We start from the raw sequence: 19,718 nt of genomic DNA, 5'->3' as shown, positions 1-19,718 counted from the left end.
CCTCCCTCTCCACCAGCATTTCTTCGCATAAAACGTTCTGTGTGCGCAGCAAACGGTGAGGCTGCACTGGGAGAGGTGGGAGATGGTGCCAGCAGTGCCTCAAGGAGACACGGTCTGCATAAGCAAGGGCTCCCTTATGTAAGAGTCTGCTGTCAAAGCCAGGCCAAAACAGCCCTTTGCTTTTCTGTCATTCTTGACTCGGTGGGGAAGCGTCAATGCAAACATCCCTCTGCAGAGAGGAAAGGCTTGGAACAATAATCTACTGCAAAATGATACTCTCCAGATTTTAAAACACCTGCTGTTGGTCAGGGGCATTCAGTGAAACGTATCAAGCTGCGCTTGGCAAATAAAACCTTAAAAAACTCTAAAAGATAGCAGTATGGAGCCTGCAAAATCTTCTGGGCTGAAATAAGTGCTGGATTGGCAGCAGTGCCATGGCTCACACTTCCATGGATGTATCACAAACACTTAAAGCAGAGTTATGCTTGAACACTTTGGGCACGGGACCAGGATGCTATGGATTCAGGAATGTTAATGAGCTACTGCTCTGGACTGATAGACTTCTATGGGAAGTCTCTTCCCATCTTTATTCAGTGCCTGGAAGACCAGAGGCTTCAGTCTGTGTGTTGTTGACTTGACAGAGAGAAATACTTCAGTGGAATGTAAAGGAGCAGCACAGCTGGCTCCAAGCTTATTCAACATCCCTGTGTTTACACTGGAATACCTATGGGACAAACAGTGCTGTGATATTATTAGTTCTTCTCCATTTTTTTTTCCTCTCAGAAATAAAGAATCACCACAATCTAAGGAGGCTGGAAAAAGGCCTATATAACCATTTCTCAGTGGGACACAAGAAACAGAAATCAAAGCCTTCAGACACAGTTCCCCCAGTTTGACCTGTGAAGCCTGGGTCAGCAGTTCTCAGTGTATAGAAAAGGAAGCTCAAGTTATGAGGCTCCTCTTTTTGTGCAGAGAAATAATAAAAGGTTGAGGCCAAGCATCGGTCATGCAGCAAACTGCAAACTGGCAGTATTTCCCAGAAACTGAAGCAAATGCAAAGGAATTTGCTTTTAGGGTTAAGCATGTGTCACTTATATAGCAAATCTGCCACATGCCGCATCTCTTACAGCCTCCTTCCCACAAACCAGCTCTTTCCCTGCAGGCTGAAGTACCTCCCAGCTTGTAGAAGGACAATTTACGTGGTGGCAGGTAGCCTAGCCAGGTGTAACACTTGCTTTATGGAATAAGCCATGGATCCCAGGAAATATCAATGTCAGGGTCACATGCAGCATGGCAGGAGTCAGCACACAGGGAGCCCTTCAAGGCAGGACAGCATCAGACCAAAGTAAAATTATGGTTTCCACCATGAGGGGAGCAATGCTAGAAAGGCAACGAAAAATTATTTTTCTCCATGACTGAAACCCACAGATGCTGAGTCTTCCCTGGCTGTATTGGGATAAAGGTGTCCTGCAGAGCTCCATGTGACAGTGACACACCTCCTGCAAGGGTGTACAGGACTCCCTGTGGATCATTCTGCCTCCCAGCACATTTAGCCAAACTAGGATCAAGCTCCATAGCCACAGAAACATCCACTCTAGTCCCAGGGATAGCAAAACTTAAATGGTCTTTCATTTCCAGTTTGTTTTTTTGGATTCTCTCCCATTCTTCTACTCATGCAAGAAGACAACCTCTTGTGCTTCACCTTCTGAATGTGTGATCCTTGGCCACACAGCTGCCACACAGAAAATCCTGTGCTCAAGAAGTTGCTCTGAGATGCTATTTGATTGCCAGGGAACCCTTAAGTTTAACCTGGAGAAGATCTTCATGCAAAAGATGTGGAAAATTCCTGCAGAAGTAACTAAAAGTCAGTTATTTTCCTCTTAACTCCAAGATGAAGCACCTCCTGGGCAGTCACTTTCAATATGCAGAAGCTGTGTCCAAAGACAAAATAAAATAAATCCTAGGAATGCCAATGGCTTTAAAAACCTAGTTGGTGCCTGAAGCAGATAAGTGGTGGGCTCTTACAGCATAGATGGTGAAATACTTTGGTGTTTTAGTTGCCTCTGGTGCTGCTATAATCAGTTTTCCTCTGCAGGGAAAAAATTAAAATAAGGTATTTCTGTGGAAGAGCCTTTTCTCCAAAAGCAGAGGGAAGAAAGCAAAGTCCAGAAATGGAACCTGGGGGGCAGCATGAGTGCTTCTGACAGGGCTAAGACAGAGACACTCTGTAAAATAAAAACCCTTCAGTCTGCCACAAACCCTTCAGACTTACCTGAAACTAGTATTTACAGTATGGGTAAGGATGTGTTTATTCTGTTGTGTGCCTGACCAAATAAAGAGGAAACACAGGCTTTACAAACACTGCCCAAGAGTATTTATTAGTCAGGACTGATCTGTGACAAAGCATGACTTACTTCATACCTCAAATGGCATTTCATCACAGTGCAGCTGCACAAGCCTCTGTTCTCCCTGAACACATCCTTGATATGCCAAGGCAGACTTTAGCTCACCATTTATTCACATACAGCAGTTCCTGCATTTGTTTGGGTTGGAGCACAGGAGTTCAAGAAACGTTCTTGTTTTCTCTCCTCAATCATTTGAAAAGTTTCTTTGTTTTCTTCCTCCACTGTTTATTATCCACATCTTCAGTATCACCAGGAGGATCTGGCATTACAAAGCCATCAGTCATTTTATAGTAGACTATTGTGGAGTCTGTCTCAACTATGGCCAAGGTAACTGACAGCAGGGTGTCAGGATCCTCTGGAGGCAGAGAGGCTTTCTTCAGTATTTCCCTTAACCTAGGAGAGGAAAAAAATCACTTAGAGAGGAATCCACAACCACCTACAATGGCACAAAGGTAGAATAGCACCATTTTGATTCAGCCTTTTTACACTCTGCAAACTCATCTTCACTGAAGTGAGCATAATATCTGTTCTAACAGAAATCCAAAGTTGTGTAATCAAGCAACAAAAGAAAATAACAGTCAGTTACACACATCTCTGCTGGAAATGGCTCAACACGTGCTTCTAAGCTTTGTTTAGGTGTACTCACATGCATGTCCCTCAGCCATCTCTCATCCACCACAATCCCAGCATAGCAATCTCTACTGGCCCTGTTTTCAGCAGACTTGCATAAGAAATCTAATTAAGTAACACCTGGTGTTCAATTGGAGAACTGAATAATTAAGATGTGTTCCATTTGCAGAGGTAAGTCTTCAGTCCCTGTGCCACAGGTCTCTGCCAGACTGTGGAAGGCCCAGGAGCCCAAGCCAGGTTTCTCTACCTCCCTGTCTAGACTAGAGACCACAAGACTAATGCTCTTCTTCAGAACAGTCAGCCCAAATAATGTCTTCCTTAAAAGCTCAAGACAAAGTTATGCAATTTTTCCTGTTTAGCTTATTCTAAGAGTAGCATGCCAGTTACTTTACGGTTCAGAGCTCAGGACAACACTGATCCCTGGAGTCCCTGCATTCCTGGTCTGACTGGGGAGCAAGTTCTGAAGGAGTGTGGTGACCAGAGACAGACCCTGCCCCCACACATCAGGTGCAAGAGGGCTCCTCTGAGATTGCTGGGACAGGTTACATTCCAGGGGGAGTTCAGCTGTGCACCAGGATAAACCAATCCTGGCTTCATGCACCCTGGAGAGCTCACCCAGCAGAGCACAGGCAGCTCTGAGGCCAGGCACTGCAGCTGAAAACAGAGCTCTGTCTAAAGGCAGCAGCTTTCAGACTTCAATCACCATCTTCCCTCAGAACCCCTTTGATCCTCTAATAAAAGCCAAATGGAACGTGACAGAGAATGAGCAGCAGCCTGGAAAGCCTTGCTGTTAAGCCCATGACCTTCTTAAGGATCCATCTGTGTTCTGAGCTGTGCATAATCTAGCCTGGTAAATTCAGGAGGGCCTCTCCTCCTGCCTGCACCACTGGCCCAGACACACAGCAAGGCAACACAACACTTTTACTTCATGCCACAAAGATACCACGGCTGGGAAAAGCACTATCCTAGCCCTCCCACATCAGCACACTTCCTAAAAACACAACAAAGTGAGAGAGACTGTGCTGGCCACTGGCAGAGGAGAGACATTGCAAGAGACTCCTTCAGGTAATGGGACACCTACTCCTGTGCTCACTGCCACCTCAGCAGGCTCTGTCTGCAGGTTTATTTGGCAGGTAACTTCCAGCCCCTGTGCAGAGGTACCCCCAGCACCACAATGTCCTGCCAAAACCCTGGCAGGGGACAAAAGCCCAGGAAAAGATCACAGATCTCCTTCCTGACACATGCAGAGAGCAAGGATCTAACTGTGACATGCAGAATCATGAAATGATTTGGGTTGGAGGGGACCTTAAAGCTCATCCAGTTCCATCCACAGGCAGGGACATTTCCATTATCCCAGTTTGCACCAAGCCCCATCCAACCTGGCCTTGCACACTTCCAGGGATGGGGCAGCCACAGCTTCTCTGGGTAGCTGTGCCAGGGGCCTCTCCACCCTCAGTAGCCAAGTGTCTGGAGAAAGCTCTAAGCTGGCAGACTGCTGGCAGAGACCCCGTGAGGAAAGAACTATCCACAAAGCAGTGGACATTGATCTCTCTCCTGTGAATGCAATATAGAATTAACGATAAAATGAAGGCAGAAGCTCCTTCCTATTTTCTTTAATACCTGTCACTGGTTTTCCTGATAGCCTGTTAGGAGGAGGAACGGAACAGTGAGGCCATAGATCTACATTTCTGATAGTCATGATTTCTTCTTATATGGCCAAGCACAAACACCTGAGACTTTATTTCCCCCTACTTAGCAACTAGGACTTCAAAGATGCCCCATGATCCCAAAAGCAGCCAGATCCTGACAACAGATTAATGACATTTCTTCTTCCTTTTCAGGAGTTCCAGGATTTATGTAAGGAGCACAAAGACACACCACTGCATCAAGATGATCTGCTAACTCTGCTGTCCACAGATGAGGAATGACAACTGCAAATGCACCCTTTTCCCCTTCTCCCCTCCCTACACACAGGCAGCCCCAAGACAAGGGCTCTCATTCATGCATACCACAGTAGCCACAGCACACTGCAGCACAGCTGCAAAGTGGTGAGAGGCTATCTTTTAGAGGGATAAGCTCTGGAATTCAGGAAGTCTGTGTCAGACATCATCCCTTGCCCTCCTCCCCTGAAGGCATCCCCAGCAGCCTCTGTGTCCAGCCTGCTCACAAGCTTCCTCTGCATCTGCAGACACTGCAAAGGAGCCATGGGACCTCTGATTTTACTGTGCTTGCTGCCTGCCATGAGCAGGAAGATGAAATACTGCAGGAAAGGTATAGCTTTTGTAATCCTTTTAATACATCAAATACTGTCAATGGAAAAATAAAGAAAGCATGAAGCCTTGTTGGTCTTCTGAAATTCAAAGAATGCACGTTGGACAACCTAAATGAGGCAAGAACCCTCTATTTCAAAGCTGCCCATCTCCCAGACAGCTGCAGTCAATGATGGAAATAAAGTCCCAGGCAAGGAGCCCACGTGGTAACACCCACAACAGTCAGCTGATTTAAATTACCCCTCCTTAGTGACCAGTACAATCTGCTACACCATACAGGTGATGACAACCATAAAATATGAATTTGCTTAAATAAAAATGGATTTAACATTTCTGAAAGTGTCAAGCATCAATGAACAGAGGAATTCAGTGCATCCAGCAGTATGGCAGATGCCAACAGCCTCACCCACCTACATTTGCCAGCACCCTGAGCAGCCTTTCCCCAAGTCACAGCTGTGCCAGGACACACTCTGGAATTAGTGATCACTGACAGAACACTGACACCAAGGGGCCCATGACCACTCTGGGATTGGTTCCCCAGCTGTGCTCCAACAGTGTGAGCCCCACAGAAGCTGTAGGGTCAAGCCTTTGGCATGGCCTGGTCTCTCTGGGTCCTCTTTTTCCACAGGAATTCCAGCATACCCACTCCACTGTCTGCACAGCCAGTTTTCAGCAGAATGGAGAGACTTGATATGAGAAAAGGTGCAGCTGAGAAACAGTTCCTGCTGTTCTGCAGGGTCTCAGTAAAAGCTCAGCTGCATGTTCCCTCAAATCCAGATCCGCTCCCACCAGGCCAAATCAAGCAGGACAAAGCCCTCATTTCCCATCCAGGAAGCAAACTTACATTCACCTCATGCTCCAGGAGGTGCAAAGGACTTCACCTCAAACACTCTGTTATCCAAAGAGCTGGCATTTCTAGACCACTTTGCATTAGAAAAAGGGCTCAGAAAAGGCTTCCTAGATACAGACTAGAGTCAGTAGGGATTGCTTTTTTCTACCAAGGAATTAGTCAGAGGAGCAAGTTTAACTTACTTAACATTGTGCAAGGAGCACTGCAGCTAAAGGAACAGCACTAGCAATGTCATCCTGCATCTGTCATTACTGCTGCATTCAAACTTAATGATGGCAGTGAACTGACCAAGTCTTCTATTACTGTGGCAATTAATAGCTTTAAAATAAAACAAATTCCAAAACAAAACAAGAAAATCCATACAAATCTATCCAGAGAGCAGAGGGGAATGTTGCATCCTTCCCCTGCCTTAACTTTGCACTATGTAGGCCCTCAACACCCATCAGAAATCTGTGCTGTGTTTCCCAATACCTGCTCCTAACAAAATAACACTGCTCTTTTCTCTGGGAGAAAGAACCAGGTGTACAGCTGCTGACCCTGAGCTTTCAACTGACTCTGCAAAAACCAACCAAGGGCAGAATCATAAAGAACTCGAGCAGCAAGTTCTGTGATGAACAAAAGAGCATTTCAGAGACACATCCCATGCAATGCCTCTGAGAAGCAGCGTCCCTCTGCAAGCTCAGAGCAGTTTTATGGAGGTCGCATAGAGCTCCATTGAGCTGAAATGGAACTGCTGCCTTCCATCCCATAAAAGCCAAAGGCTTTCAATCTGCCCTTTATACTTGGATGAATAATTCCTTGCAGGCTTGGCCAGCCTGAACAGCTCCCTCCCCTGCTGGCCAGGCAGGACTGCAGAGTGCACACAAGTTGGTCTCTGTGCCACTGCAGAGATCATTACCCCAGGCACTGGAGCGTGCCATTGTCCAAGCCTGGGCCAGCACCATGGCACAGGAACCTCCCAGAGAGCACAGTTCCTTGGATTTAGCCAGCACTGCAAACTTCAGCACAGCTCACCACCAGGAATGCTGCCCCAGACCCTGCTGCAGGGCAAGCAGCATTAACCCAGTGCCTTGAAATATGTGGGAAGGAGCACATGGGGCTGGGAGAACATGTAAATGCACACCATTATTCTTTGGGATTTGTTCCCAAAACACACAAACAGGGAATGCTAGAAGAAACTCAGCTTTTTGTAATGGAAAGAAAAAAATAAATGCAAATAAAACACTACATGCCACACTGGTCAGGAGAAGGAATTGAAATCTCGAGGACTATAAAGATCTTTTTCCATGGAAGTTCAAGAAGAAAACAAGAGAAACTGCACAAAAGGGAGGTATCAAAGTTCAGCAAAGTTCTACAGGACACACTACTGGATGTCCAACCACAGTACCGCATAACCCACTCTGCTGTGGGAGCTGCAATCTCATTTAAAATATTAAATTTAAAAAATTAAATAAAAATACTAATAAAGAGCTTACACTTAGGAGCCACTAATTATATTTTCAATGTGTGATTTACTGCATGAGCAAATTATGCTTTTAGCTACTGACAAAACTGTGAAGAGGATGCAAGATGCACGTCACACTCACAGTGCTTTAAAATAACAGGATTTTTCAGTTTACAGCAAGATTTATTTCACAGTCTACAGACTTTGAAGACAGTAAATTCCAGTCCTCAGATTTCCTTCTCAGGATGCTTATCAGCTTTAAAACAAAACATTTATGTATTGCTTTCTTCTAAAGTAAGTTAGCATTTTAACAGAATAAGCCTTTCCCAAACTTCACAGGTCTCCATGACCTCAGGCAACTTCATCCTTCATTTACAGCACTTGTACACAAAATACAAACAGAGCAGTGACCTGTCATTTAATCTGACAGTTTATCTGCAACATTCTGCTTAGACAGAGCTATTTGTCTAGGACAGACAGTGCCCAATTCTATTAGATCTGGGACCTAACTCCCTGGTCCCTGAAGGCTCAAGGCTTTCCAGGCTATCTGAAAATCCAGCTGACAACACTGTGAGCTCTCCTAACTTGCTGAGCTGGGTTTATTCAAGTTATTCCTGCCAGCTCTGAAGCAGCACTCCCAGGATTCACTGCTTCCTCCACAGTGGGGAGCCACAGTTCTGGAATGGACAAGGAGGTACTTGGCATGCTCTGAGGTGTTGTAGTGAGCAGCAAACACACCCCAGCCTATGCACCTGCAAACTCCTCCCACAAGCAGGAGTCCCTGCTGAATTCAGAGGCTCTCCAAGCCTCAGCCAGCTGTGTGGGGGTCACAGCAGGCCAAGACACACAGAAATTGCATCATATTCCCCAGGGCTTTGCTCACAAAAGATTCAGCAATCTTCATCTGAAGAACACACAGAGCACAAAGCCACTTCTCAAGACTCCGCTCCACAGCCCATAATTCTGCAATTTAGTGGGTTCCTGTGCAGCCCTATCCTACCACAGCTGGATGAGCAGCTTCCACCCAACTCTGCAGAAGTGGACAGTGAGCTTAGGAAGCAGAACAGTTTTTGCCTTCAGCAGTGAATCACTTCCTTTCTTCTACCAATAAGAAAAACACAGAGCAGAATGAAGATGGAAGTCTGATTTCAAGGTGTCTCTTCCAAACCCTAGTGTTTAAACAAGGAAGTGATGCCCATAAATGCTGCTGTTACTGGATTCTTTTGCAGTTAGCACATTTCCAGGCCCAGAATAGAGACAGAACATTTTCACCTTCCCCAATCCCTCCAAGGGCTTATTTTCAACGCTAAGCAAGCTGCATTCCCTTGTACTCATCCCTCCTCCCCTGCTTTTAGAGGTAACACAAAACCACAAAGTGCTCCTTTGAACAAAATGCAGATGCACATTCAACACCACAAATACAAGTGCTGTACACAAATACAACCTCCCAGCCTGACAACATCCATGGCTATTGAACACATACAGGCCTTTATGGACACACCTGGCACTGCAGCCTGGGATTCAGCTCATCTCACTGACAACACACCCTGTGTCATTGCTCTGCAGCAAAGCCTGGTTACAAACTGTACTTTTAATCAATGTGATGCATTCACTCTTTGCCTCTCCACCACACATCCTTCCAGTACTGGATTCCAGACACTCCGGTGCCAGAGGCAGAGCAAACAGCATCACCACAGAACAAACAAGTGCAGAGGCTCCCCATGAAAGGCTCCAATGACACAGAATAAGATAGGACATGCATGCAGTGGAATATCTGTCATTAAAAATCAAGCAGAACATACTCTTAGCCTCTACCCAATGCCAGGAATCCAAGTTTTCAGCCCAGGTGGAAACACACTATACTAACCAAGCACAACAGCTCAGCATGTAGGTGGAATTCCTCAAAGATCCCACTGATGCCTTCTATTTCCCCTAAAACCTCTGAGCTGAGAGCTGCAGCATGTCCCTTTCATTCACACACACACATCTCCTGCTTGCAGACAGGCTGAATGACACCCAGCATTTCACCCTGCAAGGCCTCCCAGCAGCTTTCCTCTCCTGTGGGGATCACATCTCCAAGCCCTCAGGAGTAATTGACCAATACTTGCAAATACAATATTTTTTTCAGCACAAAAGCAGTACTAAACCCCATCAATACCTAGTAAATAATTTTCTTCCCCCTCACCCAACAAACAGCAAAATGATGATAAAAGTCTGTTAGCAAGACATTGATCTGTCATTTCTAAATTCCAATATAAAAAGCAAAAACATCACTCCTAGAGCACACACACACAACTAATAAGTGCAATTAATTAACCACCTACCACTGTGTCGGGCTGCTGCCCACAGAGCAAGAGGAAGCAGCAAAACACACTGGGATTTTTAGAGCCAGTCCCGAACCAGCTCCTAGCAGGAGTGGGAACAGAAGAAATTGAAAAATGTACAACCTTGTGATGCCTTTGAAATAGTTCAGGTCTTCAGAGTCATCATGGCAGATACCAGTCAGAGAAGGCAGCCTTTACTAATCATACCCTGTGTCTGAGGCTGCTCTAGGGGCCAGTTAAAAGAGACTGTGAAGTGGAAGTGTTCTAGGCTGTAAATAACTGTAATGTAACAAATTCATGGCTGTGCTGTCTTCTGCTTGAAGAATTGCTTTTGCATGTGTGAGGAAATCAACTCAAAAATCACCGGCACGTGAGACCCTAGATGTAAAGTGAGAGGAGTTTCCTTTTCAAAGTAGCCAAATTATAGTCTGAAAACAAAAGCAAAGAAAACCATACAAGGTTTATCCACAAGTCTGACAATAAAAAAGCTGATTCTTAGGCAGCTCCAAGAGGATTTCTTTCCTCTTAGGTCCTTTGAAGTCCAGCAACTCAGAAAGCATCGTACATTTCCAAAGAGTACAAAATCAGCACAGGAATGTTCAAAATATAAGCTGTGAAGGCCTTGTGTTCTACCCTTGTCTCTCAAACACATACTTTGGTGTCCACTGTTATCTCCTAGCACATATGTAACTCCAGACAACAGGAAGTGTTTATCAGTGGGCATCAGTTTCTGCTTGATCTCCAAGAACCACTTCCAGAAAGGGAGAGGCAGAGACTGATGCAAAGCTGAGGTTTCCTCGATGTTAAAAGCTGCCTGTGTGTCTGCAGAACCCAAAATAACTCTGCTTACAGGCTGACAGGCTGCTTTCCTCTGACATTCCTCCATTTCCTCCTCCTTCCCCTCTTTCCCAAGCCATCCCCAGCCTGTAAAATGTACCTGTGCCCCATTTTCTGTCAGTGGTAACCCGAGGCAAGCAGTGAGCACGCCCTCACCTCTCGTGGCTGATGAGGATGTGTGCAGGCACTGGCACCATCACCTGGAGCCCCTCCTGCTCCCTGGCTCGGGCATGCAAACACACCAGCTGCAGCTCTGCCACGCCCACCGGCTGCACCTCGTGCCAGCTCCTCCCTAGAACGGTTCGTGGGGGATGAGAGGGGCAGAACACAAAACACAAGTTTTAATCAGTCAAATAACAAATGCAGGATCTAAGTTAACATCTGGGGTTTTCTTTTCCCTCCCTCTCTTCACAGGAAAATTCCATTCATCTGCCAAATTCCCCTCCTGAGAAGCAATCCTGCTAAAGAAATCCAAGGAGCAGGAGCAGCCTGCTGGCTCTGGAGCTGCACTGAGGGGTGGTGAAGTGATCTGTCTGCCAAAGCTGCTCTGCAAAAGGCAAAAAGAAGATAAAACCACACAGCTTTAGTCACCTGACTCAGCACCCTGATTTGTGAAACAGCAGGTGCTAGAAGCATGGCTAGTGACCACACACAGTTCTAACCTCCTGCTTGAGGGGATAAGGATGAAGTTTTGTTGCAGAACTACAGAAATCTTCTTTTGAAGACTATTAAGGCATTTTCTTCAGAGGTGTAACAGCAACAGACGCAGCAATTCCTGGACTGTAAAATCCCTTCCTTCCCTGACCTTGAGAAGCACCAGGCTCCAAGCAAAACTGAAATATTTTTCTTAGGCTGGCTGCCTACTCACAGTCCCTTTTCAAGAAAGCCAACTTGGAAGAAGCCAGGCAGAAGTTTATATATCACATAACTCTGCTCCGCTCTGAGCAGACACCAGCAGACTACACTGAATTTCACAGGACCATTTTGGCCAGAAAAGTCCTCCAGGATCATGGAGTCCCCCCAGTGACCTGACACTGCCAGGTCCTCCACCAAGCCATGGCCCTAAGCAAAACAGCTACAATTTATTATATAAATTACTATATTTTTTCATAATATTACTACAATGGTTATAAATTACTGCTACCACACTTGCAAATGATCTTCTTTGCTAGAGGAACTACTGCCCTTTCTAGAAAACATTCCAGCAGAAAACAGACCAGCACACAACATTCAGCCATATGCTGGATGGTGACTTTTATGAAACACTGTAATTGAGTAATTTCACATTAATCTGCAAATGAGGACTATTACAAGCTCAACCACTGAACTTGTCACTTCACCTTCCTACATTCCTTTTCCACCCCCTACTCCTCTTTTGCTTTGATTTCCCTGCTGAGTGCCTTTTCCCTGAACACCTGTACCTGGAAGTGCTGGATGAAACGGGCCCTCATCTTTGCACAGGCTCCAGGGAGGCAGAGGATAGAAACTTCCAGCACAAAAACTCTCAAAATGGGCACCAAGGCCTTTGGAAGGAAAGGTCCTGTCCTGTGCAAACAATGAACTTAACAGCTCCTAAGGGCAAAGGCATTGGCTGGGATCCAGCCCTTCCCCCATTTACCTTCCAAGAGGTCCAGGTACACCAAAAAGGCAGCGTAGACTTGAGTGCTGTCAGACACATCAAGTGACATCATTTCTGTGAACTGAGACCCAGAGAGGAACATTAATGAAGGAAAGCACAGGTAATACTAAGAATGCACAGACCATCTCTCTAGCCAGCAGAGCCACTGGAGCTTCATACAAGTTTGAAGGCAATCAAAAAGCAGGACTTGTTTCCTGACAGTATCTCAAGGGCTCCTTTTTCCACATTCCCCATATTTTAGCACTTAAAAAAGCAAGCAAAATAAACAAACACAAGAGGAGTCTCAACTATTTCTGGAACAGCTCTAGCTTTGTGGAATTTTACCTATGTTGGGGTACATAATTGTACCTATTTTTGCTGCAACACGTCAACGTAAGACGATGGCCAAATTAAACACCTCCATGTTTTCGGTGTGGTAAAAATTAAGATGGAGTTTAAGGCATTTACGTTGGGATCCCATGATTTAAAACCTCCGCCCCTGCTGACAGTGGCATTCCCCAACTACCCCACGGGCTCGATAAAGCCAGTATCATAGATTAGATGGGCATCTCCCCGCAGAACCCTCCGGGGGGACCCCACGTGCACCTCGAGAGCCGCGAGGGGAGAATCCTGCAGGGTCCGGCCGAGACACCGCGGGACCCCCGCCCCGGCCTACCGTGGGGTGAGCCGTGATCCAGTTGCCGCCAGCCGCCCCCGACCACCTGCCCTGTGTCCCCGGGGCCCTCCCGGCCGCGGAGGAGCCCTGGCCCGGATCGGTGCCGCCCTGGCCCCCCGGGGCCGGGCAAACGCCACTCCAGCCCGGCCCGGCCGCCGGCTCCATGCTCCCCCTCCTGTGCGCAACGCGGCTTCACTCCGGGCGGCGCCGCGGAGCACAGCGCTCCCCGGAAACTGCCGCACCGCCCCGAACGTTCCGCCGCCGCTCCGTTCCTACCTCTCTATATCTCTATATCTATATATATTATATAACTGAAAACATATACTCCTTTCACGGTCCCTTCTCCTAAAGACTCCAAAGCGTTATCAATCTGCAGCGTCCAGAGCTTTGCTGGACTGCATAAGGGACGTGCCTTGAAGGTATTGCCATTGAAAGCACCTTGGGCTGCTTTACCAGAAATATCTCTGACTTTGCCTAATGCCAAGTGTCTCAGGTCTGGCTTATCAGCTCTATCTGCCTCAGTGTCTCTTCTGATGAATTTCAAACAGTGGCTATTCTATAATAAAGCATCAGTGAAAATGGTCTCTATGTATGTAACACATAAATTGTATGTGGTTTGCAGGCACAGGAAGTAATATTTAGGCCAATCTAATTCAAGGAATTTTGTGGTAAAATAAACAGCTGTTCTGGCTGCTTAAAAAGTATTGTGTTAGCCAGCACTTCAGTTCCCTGTGCACAGAATAGATAGCTAGATGGGATTAAAAATCCAGTCTCCAAGACTTTGATGGAAGAGTTGACAACAGTGGTTCACTCAGATGCTGGGAAAATAATTGGATGGATTTGAGTTCTTAGAAGTGAACAAGCAAGTGAAAGGAGATGGATCCACATCAATCTCTAGATGAGTCAATTTACATCAGCAGGATGGAATCTCTGTTTTCCTCAATGTGGGAAACAATTTAGAAGAAATCTGCCTCAGAGAGAATTTGTCACCTGCCAAACCGAGGGATTATGCCTCTGCCAGAGACAGCTGTCATAGCTGGAATCTCCTTGTTTGGTGCAGATACTTAGAGAAAGCTGAAACAAATAGCTTAAATTCATTTCTGTCGGACTTACATCTGCAAAAAGCCATTTCTTCCTCAAAGCTAAAATGTTTCAGCACAGAGTGGCTCATTGTCTTTTCACAGCAGGATGGAGTCTGGGCTTAAAAAACCCCACAGGATATAATTATGGCCACCAATAAAGAAGTCAGAATGAGTACAGATTTCTTTGCACACAGACATGAAGTCATACACATTTACAGGTGTTGGAATGACATGAATTGTCAGGTAACTGTTTACCTGAGCTCTCCAAACTTTGCCCCAGCTGTGGTGTGACCGGGAGTGAGACATGAAGCTAAGCTGACTCCTTTCTCTTCTGCATGGAAGAACGTCTCATGTTTCAGGCTTCTGCCGCTCTCACTCTTTTGTGCTCCAATCAGCCAGCCAGCACAGGGAGTTGTGTGAGCGAGGGAAATCACTTTGGAGAGCAAATCACTGGCTTTGGGATGCCGCTGGAGTCTTTTCATTTGCCCCCAGCAAACCATTATGGCTCTGATGCTGCTCCCAAAATAAAAAGAAGAGAGGAGTCTGAAAAGAGCTGAAGGTAGGTTAGATTTCACTGAGGACATCCACAGGGTAAAGGCACACTCAGAGCTCCGGCAAAGACAGGCAGAGGAGGGGCTTATTTCTGCTGAAACATCCTAAAATCAGGACTGTGACCCAGCTCGAGTGTCCAGTGGATGGAAAATGCCAGCTTCCAGCCCTCCACATCAAGTACAGCTTGGCAGCGTTAGTCCCCACCCTCCAAACGCTCCCGGGGCCAGCAGGGGAATTCCGTGCGTGTGGATTGGGCTGGCTCCTGTGGAACTCTAATCACCCCACACCCGCTGCAAGGCTGCTCCTTCTATTTGGATTATGAATCCAAGCATAAAAGCAACATGTGGCAAACTAACCATCACAGAAAGGCCTCATTAATGTATCATTCTAGAAGGACAATTATAAAGGCATCGTGAAGGGCAAACAGGAGCAACACATTTGCACTAGTTGTTCAGGAAGATGAGTACAAACTGAGAGAGTTTCTCAAATTTTAGTGCAGATGATTCTATGACCCCTGCAGATTCTTTATTGAAGTTTCCTAGAATGATCCTTTTTGGAAAGTCATCTGATCAGGAAACTGAGACAATATAATGTGGTGTGCATGATAAATTAGGTTCTATAAGCAAAGAGGAGCAAACATTAACTCTCTATATATAATGTGTATATATTTATATATATACTGCCCAGATGCAAGCAATTCACAGTGAGACTATGGATAATTAAACAATTGTTTACTTCCTAAAGGTTTCCTCCTTTTTAAGTGTTGCAAGCACACAGACAACAGTAGCATCTGCTCAAAGTGGGTCTGTCCACCTTGGAGAAACTTCCACAGTAAAACCCAAATATGCTGTGATGGGGGCCTTAGAGTAAATTAGAAATTTCATCTTGAAAAGGGTCTAGAATGCCCAAATCCTATTAACTTCTAAGGGAACTATGATTACCATGGCCCTTTTAAGATCATGACCCAATAATTTTAATTGCTGGAATATGTTTTATGTATCTTTATGCTAAATTGCCATCAGTCTATTCATGGGAACATTTCCATGGTGGGTAAGTCAATGAAGTAGAAGGAAAATCTTCCCTGTATTTCCTGTCTTCAAAGAGGAGGTGTTGAGAAAGCGGGGGTTGTTCAGCCAGGAGAGGAGAAGGCTTCAGGCAGACCTTCGAGCTCCTTCCAGTACGTGAGGGGCACTTATAAAAAAGAGGGGGAGTGACTTTTTAAATGGGCAGATAGTGATAGGACGTAAGGGGAACATCCTTAATGATGTTAACATCCTTAACATGACAGAGAGTACATTTAGATTGGATATTAGAAAGAATTTCTCCCCTGCAAAGGTGGGGAGGCCCTGGCACAAGTTGTCCAGAGAGGCTATGGCTGTCCCATCCCTGAAGTGTCCAAGGCCAGCTGGGATGGGGCTTGGAGCAACCTGGGGCAGCGGAAGGTGCCATGGCAGGGGGTTGGAATGAGATTGTCCCGAAGGACCCTTCCAACCCAAGCCTTTCTATGATTCTACCACATATCTTCCAGCTGCCTTCGGGCTGGAGTAGGGCATCCCTCCTGCAGCGTGGGATGGGTGTGGGGTGTGCGGCTGCTCAGTACGGACATCCCGCGGATGTTTGCCAAAAACTTCCTGATACGAAAGCTCAAAGTTACTTTAATTCCCTACCTGAGTGGAAGGATGAGGGCGAGGTCTTCACGTAAGCCTCGAACAAAGGGCCATCTCAGCGTTAGCACCCACACTCCGAAAGCCTCTTTAAAGCCCAAAACTCGGGTGGAGAAATGCGGGGTTTGCAGCTTTTACTGCGGGTGCTGCGCTCGGGGGTTGGCACCGGCTCACACCTGGGGTCGCGGCCGCAGCGCGGGGTCCGGCCGGTGCCGGGGGGCGGTAAGCGGGGCTGGCAGGGCGGGCGGTGGCGCCGCTCGGCTCCTCCTTCTCCCTCCTCCGTCCTCTCCGTGCCCCTCCTCCTCCCGCGTTCCCTGCGCTGGAGCCCGCTCTGCCTGCCGGCGGCTCCGCGGCTGCCCCTCGCCCATCATGGCTGCGAGCGCGCCGCTGCTTCTGCTGCTGCTGCCGCCGCTGCTGCGCGGCTGCGGGGCCGCCCCCGAGCCGCCCGAGCCTCCCGAGCCGCCGGGGCCCGAGCAGCCCGCGCTGCCCGAGTCGGCGCTGCTGCAGCCCACCGTGCTGCTCGCCATCCTCGCCCGCAACGCCGCGCACACGCTGCCGCACGTCCTGGGCTGCATCGAGAGGCTCAGCTACCCCAAGAGCCGCATCGCGCTCTGGTAAGGGCCGGGGGCGGCGCGGGGAGAGGAGAGGCGAGGCGGCTCCGCGGACTCTGCGGGCGGCGGGACCGGGGCGCGCCGCCCGGGCAGCGCGGAGGGGCGGCGGCTGCGCCCAGCCCAGGAGCCGGGGCTGTGCTGTGGCGGCCGGGGAGAGCTCGGCCCCCGTTCCGCGGTCCCCCCGCGTGTCGGGAGCGCGGTGTCTCTGCCGGGAGCCGCAGGGAGATGAGTTATCCCAGCAAAGCTGGCCTGGAGCCTGGGAACATTCAGCGCCGGAGCATGTGTCCAAATCCACAGGCACGGAGAGCTCCGGCGGGGAGCGTGGGGCCGGCTCCCGGCTGGTAAATCCCGGGCTTTGTGGGAGCCGCTCGGGATGTTCCAGGGCTGGAGAGCGGGCGGGCTGGGTAGGTGCTGGTGGGCATTGAAAGGAGCATTGTTGCCAGGCTGGAGGCTGGAAGATGGATTAAAAGATGTATTCAGAAATCGCAGCATGGGGGCAGCTGCGGCGGTCAAACAGGGGTCGGGATGGAGGAATTAGAGTAGTTTGGGAGCTGGTCAATCTGCCTTTGCAAGGAGACAAAGGAAAAAAATAATGTTTCAACCTGACATAAGTGCTGGGAGGAACAGGATCGCTTGGAAGAACCCCAAACAGAGTTTCTTTTTTCTCTGTAGAGCCTGATCCAAAGTTCGCTGAAGTCTGTGGTGGGACTCCTGTTAACTTAAAAAGTCGATAAAGTTTCGTTTTACTTTGAAGGGGCGTGGGGAGGGCCTGCCCCCCAGTCACATCACTGAAGGGTCATTAAACAGATGTTTCTGTGTGTGCTTCAGTAACATGGTTGTAATTTGTCTCCAAGTACGGGGCTCTGCAGTACGTCAGTGCATGGATCTTCTTTTTTTTTGTTTGTTTGGTTTTTTCCCCCCTTCTTTTCGTGTTGCAGGTGTACAAAGCAAGTTGTGCTATCAGGCCAAATTCGGGGTGCCACACAAGTGTGGTGTGGAATCACAAGCTGGTGTGTGGCAGTGGGTAAATTCACATTACTCTCTGTGTAGATCTGTGACTCCTCATTCATTTGTAACAGTAGGAATTTTGCCAGTTGAGATTTCCTCATAGCAGATGTGTATGAAAACAGATATTATCAGACCCCACATGGCTTGTGATTCAGCTGAGCTTGGTGTTTATAAAAACTTGTGGGAGTTTTAAGTGCAGTTCTGATCACCAAAGCAGAGCACATCTCGAAATGCTTCTTGCTGTAAAAGTGCAAAGTTTTATGTAGGGAGGGTTAAGTCCTGCAGATAATTGGTTGGCTCTACAATTTTTTCGGTACATTACTTGTATTATCCTCACTAGACTTAAGGTCTCTGCAGTATTGTGTCAAAGTATTGTGGGGACTTACTTTAACCTAGCTTAAAATACGCTAAGGTTCTTACAAGAAATCACTCCCTTTTTAAGAGGATTGCACACAGACACAAGGCATGGCTAAGCTGGAAAATCTGCTGAAGAAAATGTCAAGATTTATAAAATGACAGTGACTAAAATGTCACAGCCACTGGAAGAGAAGTTCTGAGGATGCTCTGAGTTGCCACAGAGAGAGAGAGGTACCTGTGGGGTGGCAGTGGTTCCTTGGAGGGGTTGAGTTCTGTTCCTCAATAAGACTTGAGCTTTTCCAGAGCTGGGAATGTTCAGGACACAAAGTACCCACTCAGAGCAAGCTCACATACGATATCTATAAAGTCTCTTGAGAACAAGTGAAACCATTCAGTCCATTTCTGGAAGCATCTTGTGTTTCAGACAGAGTCCTTTCAACAGATGAATGCCAAGATTTACCTGTGTCCTTGTGTTCCTGGGATAGCTTGGGGAGGAGGGCAGGGGCGTGGTGTTTGTCACGGACTTGCATTCTTCCATGGCCACTTATATCCTCCTTCAACATTTTCTTGAGTAAGTCAGCATTTTAAAATGCCCAGCCATAGATCTTGAGAATGAAAACTAAAACCATAAATTATCTCTCAATCTCCCATATGCTCTCTCTGCATAGCTGGAAGGCTGAAATTGAACAGTGGATTCCTCTGATGGATTTCTAGGGGGGAAGCTTTACAAGTGACAGTAAAGATGCATTAAGAGATAATGAATTTGAAGCAGGCACTCAATTTCCTTTGTGTAGTCTGTATCAATTAATCCCAAGCTCTGTTACCCTGATACTGAGCAAAAGCCTTGTGTTCCCTTCTTACCTTTGGTTTTAATTATGACTTAATTTTGAAAGTGATTGTGAGCAGCTTCGGGAGGACTTGCTGGCTCCTAATGAGCCGAGCAGGCCATTTGGTCTGGGGCCAGCTGGCACGGCCAGCCATGGCCCTGCAGTTAAACCCTTCCTTCCCTCCTCGCCATTCCCTCCCGGGAACCAGGAAATGCATCCGAGCCGGTCCTGGCCTGTGTTAACCCCGGCTGTCCTTGCTGGGGACAGCAGGCCGGGTCATCCCGGGATTGTGCTGTGACTTCAGCTGGGAATTTCTGTGGGACAGCTCGGGTTTCTGTGCTGGCCCCGCTGACAGACTTGGCCATCGGTGGCCTGGGAGCCTTTGGAGCCGGCCGGCCAGCCCAGTCTCCTGCTTCAGTGGGAATGGCAGTCTCCTGCTTTGGCCACAGAACCCGATCTGCTCCCATGTCACCGCGGAGGTGCCGTGCTGAAGGGAGCAGCTGTCCCTTCTTGTGGAGGGGGAAGGGTCACAGCTGTGCCCTCGGAGCGCCCAAACACCCAGT

At 47.6% G+C, this 19,718-nt stretch overlaps 2 protein-coding genes across 2 annotated transcripts in view; one reads left to right on the top strand and one right to left on the bottom strand.

Moving 5' to 3' along the window:
• Window positions 1-2,369: 2,369 nt before the first annotated feature.
• Window positions 2,370-13,228, bottom strand: TSEN15 (tRNA splicing endonuclease subunit 15). The gene is made up of 4 exons (XM_084211095.1): window positions 13,055-13,228; window positions 12,379-12,460; window positions 10,917-11,052; window positions 2,370-2,798 (listed from the first exon to the last, which is right to left on the bottom strand). Exons 1-4 carry the CDS (start codon window positions 13,217-13,219, stop codon window positions 2,594-2,596), a joined length of 588 nt encoding a protein of 195 aa, XP_084067221.1. The 5' UTR covers window positions 13,220-13,228; the 3' UTR covers window positions 2,370-2,593.
• A 3,605-nt stretch (window positions 13,229-16,833) lies between these two features.
• COLGALT2 (collagen beta(1-O)galactosyltransferase 2) overlaps window positions 16,834-19,718 on the top strand; it is a 46,350-nt gene continuing 43,465 nt past the window's right edge. The window contains exon 1 of the mRNA XM_084210910.1: window positions 16,834-16,966. The gene's annotated coding sequence lies outside the window, so the exon portion shown is untranslated. The remainder of the gene's footprint in view (window positions 16,967-19,718) is intronic.

This window comes from Fringilla coelebs (assembly GCF_963513975.1).
Source record: "Fringilla coelebs genome assembly, chromosome: 9".
NCBI lineage: Eukaryota > Metazoa > Chordata > Aves > Passeriformes > Fringillidae > Fringilla > Fringilla coelebs.
Note: the sequence above shows the minus strand (reverse complement) of the source record. Positions and strands in the feature narration are given on the sequence as shown.

What these genes read in the sequence shown, in the direction of transcription:
- TSEN15 (XM_084211095.1), bottom strand. Translation starts at nt 13,219, where the DNA reads ATGGAGCCGGCGGCCGGGCCGGGCTGGAGTGGCGTTTGCCCGGCCCCG. An exon ending in GGATCACGGCTCACCCCACG is followed by an intron (nt 12,461 to 13,054) that starts GTAGGCCGGGGC and finishes TCTGGGTCTCAG; the next exon opens with TTCACAGAAATGATGTCACT. An exon ending in ATCCTCATCAGCCACGAGAG is followed by an intron (nt 2,799 to 10,916) that starts GTGAGGGCGTGC and finishes TTCCTCTCCTAG; the next exon opens with GTTAAGGGAAATACTGAAGA.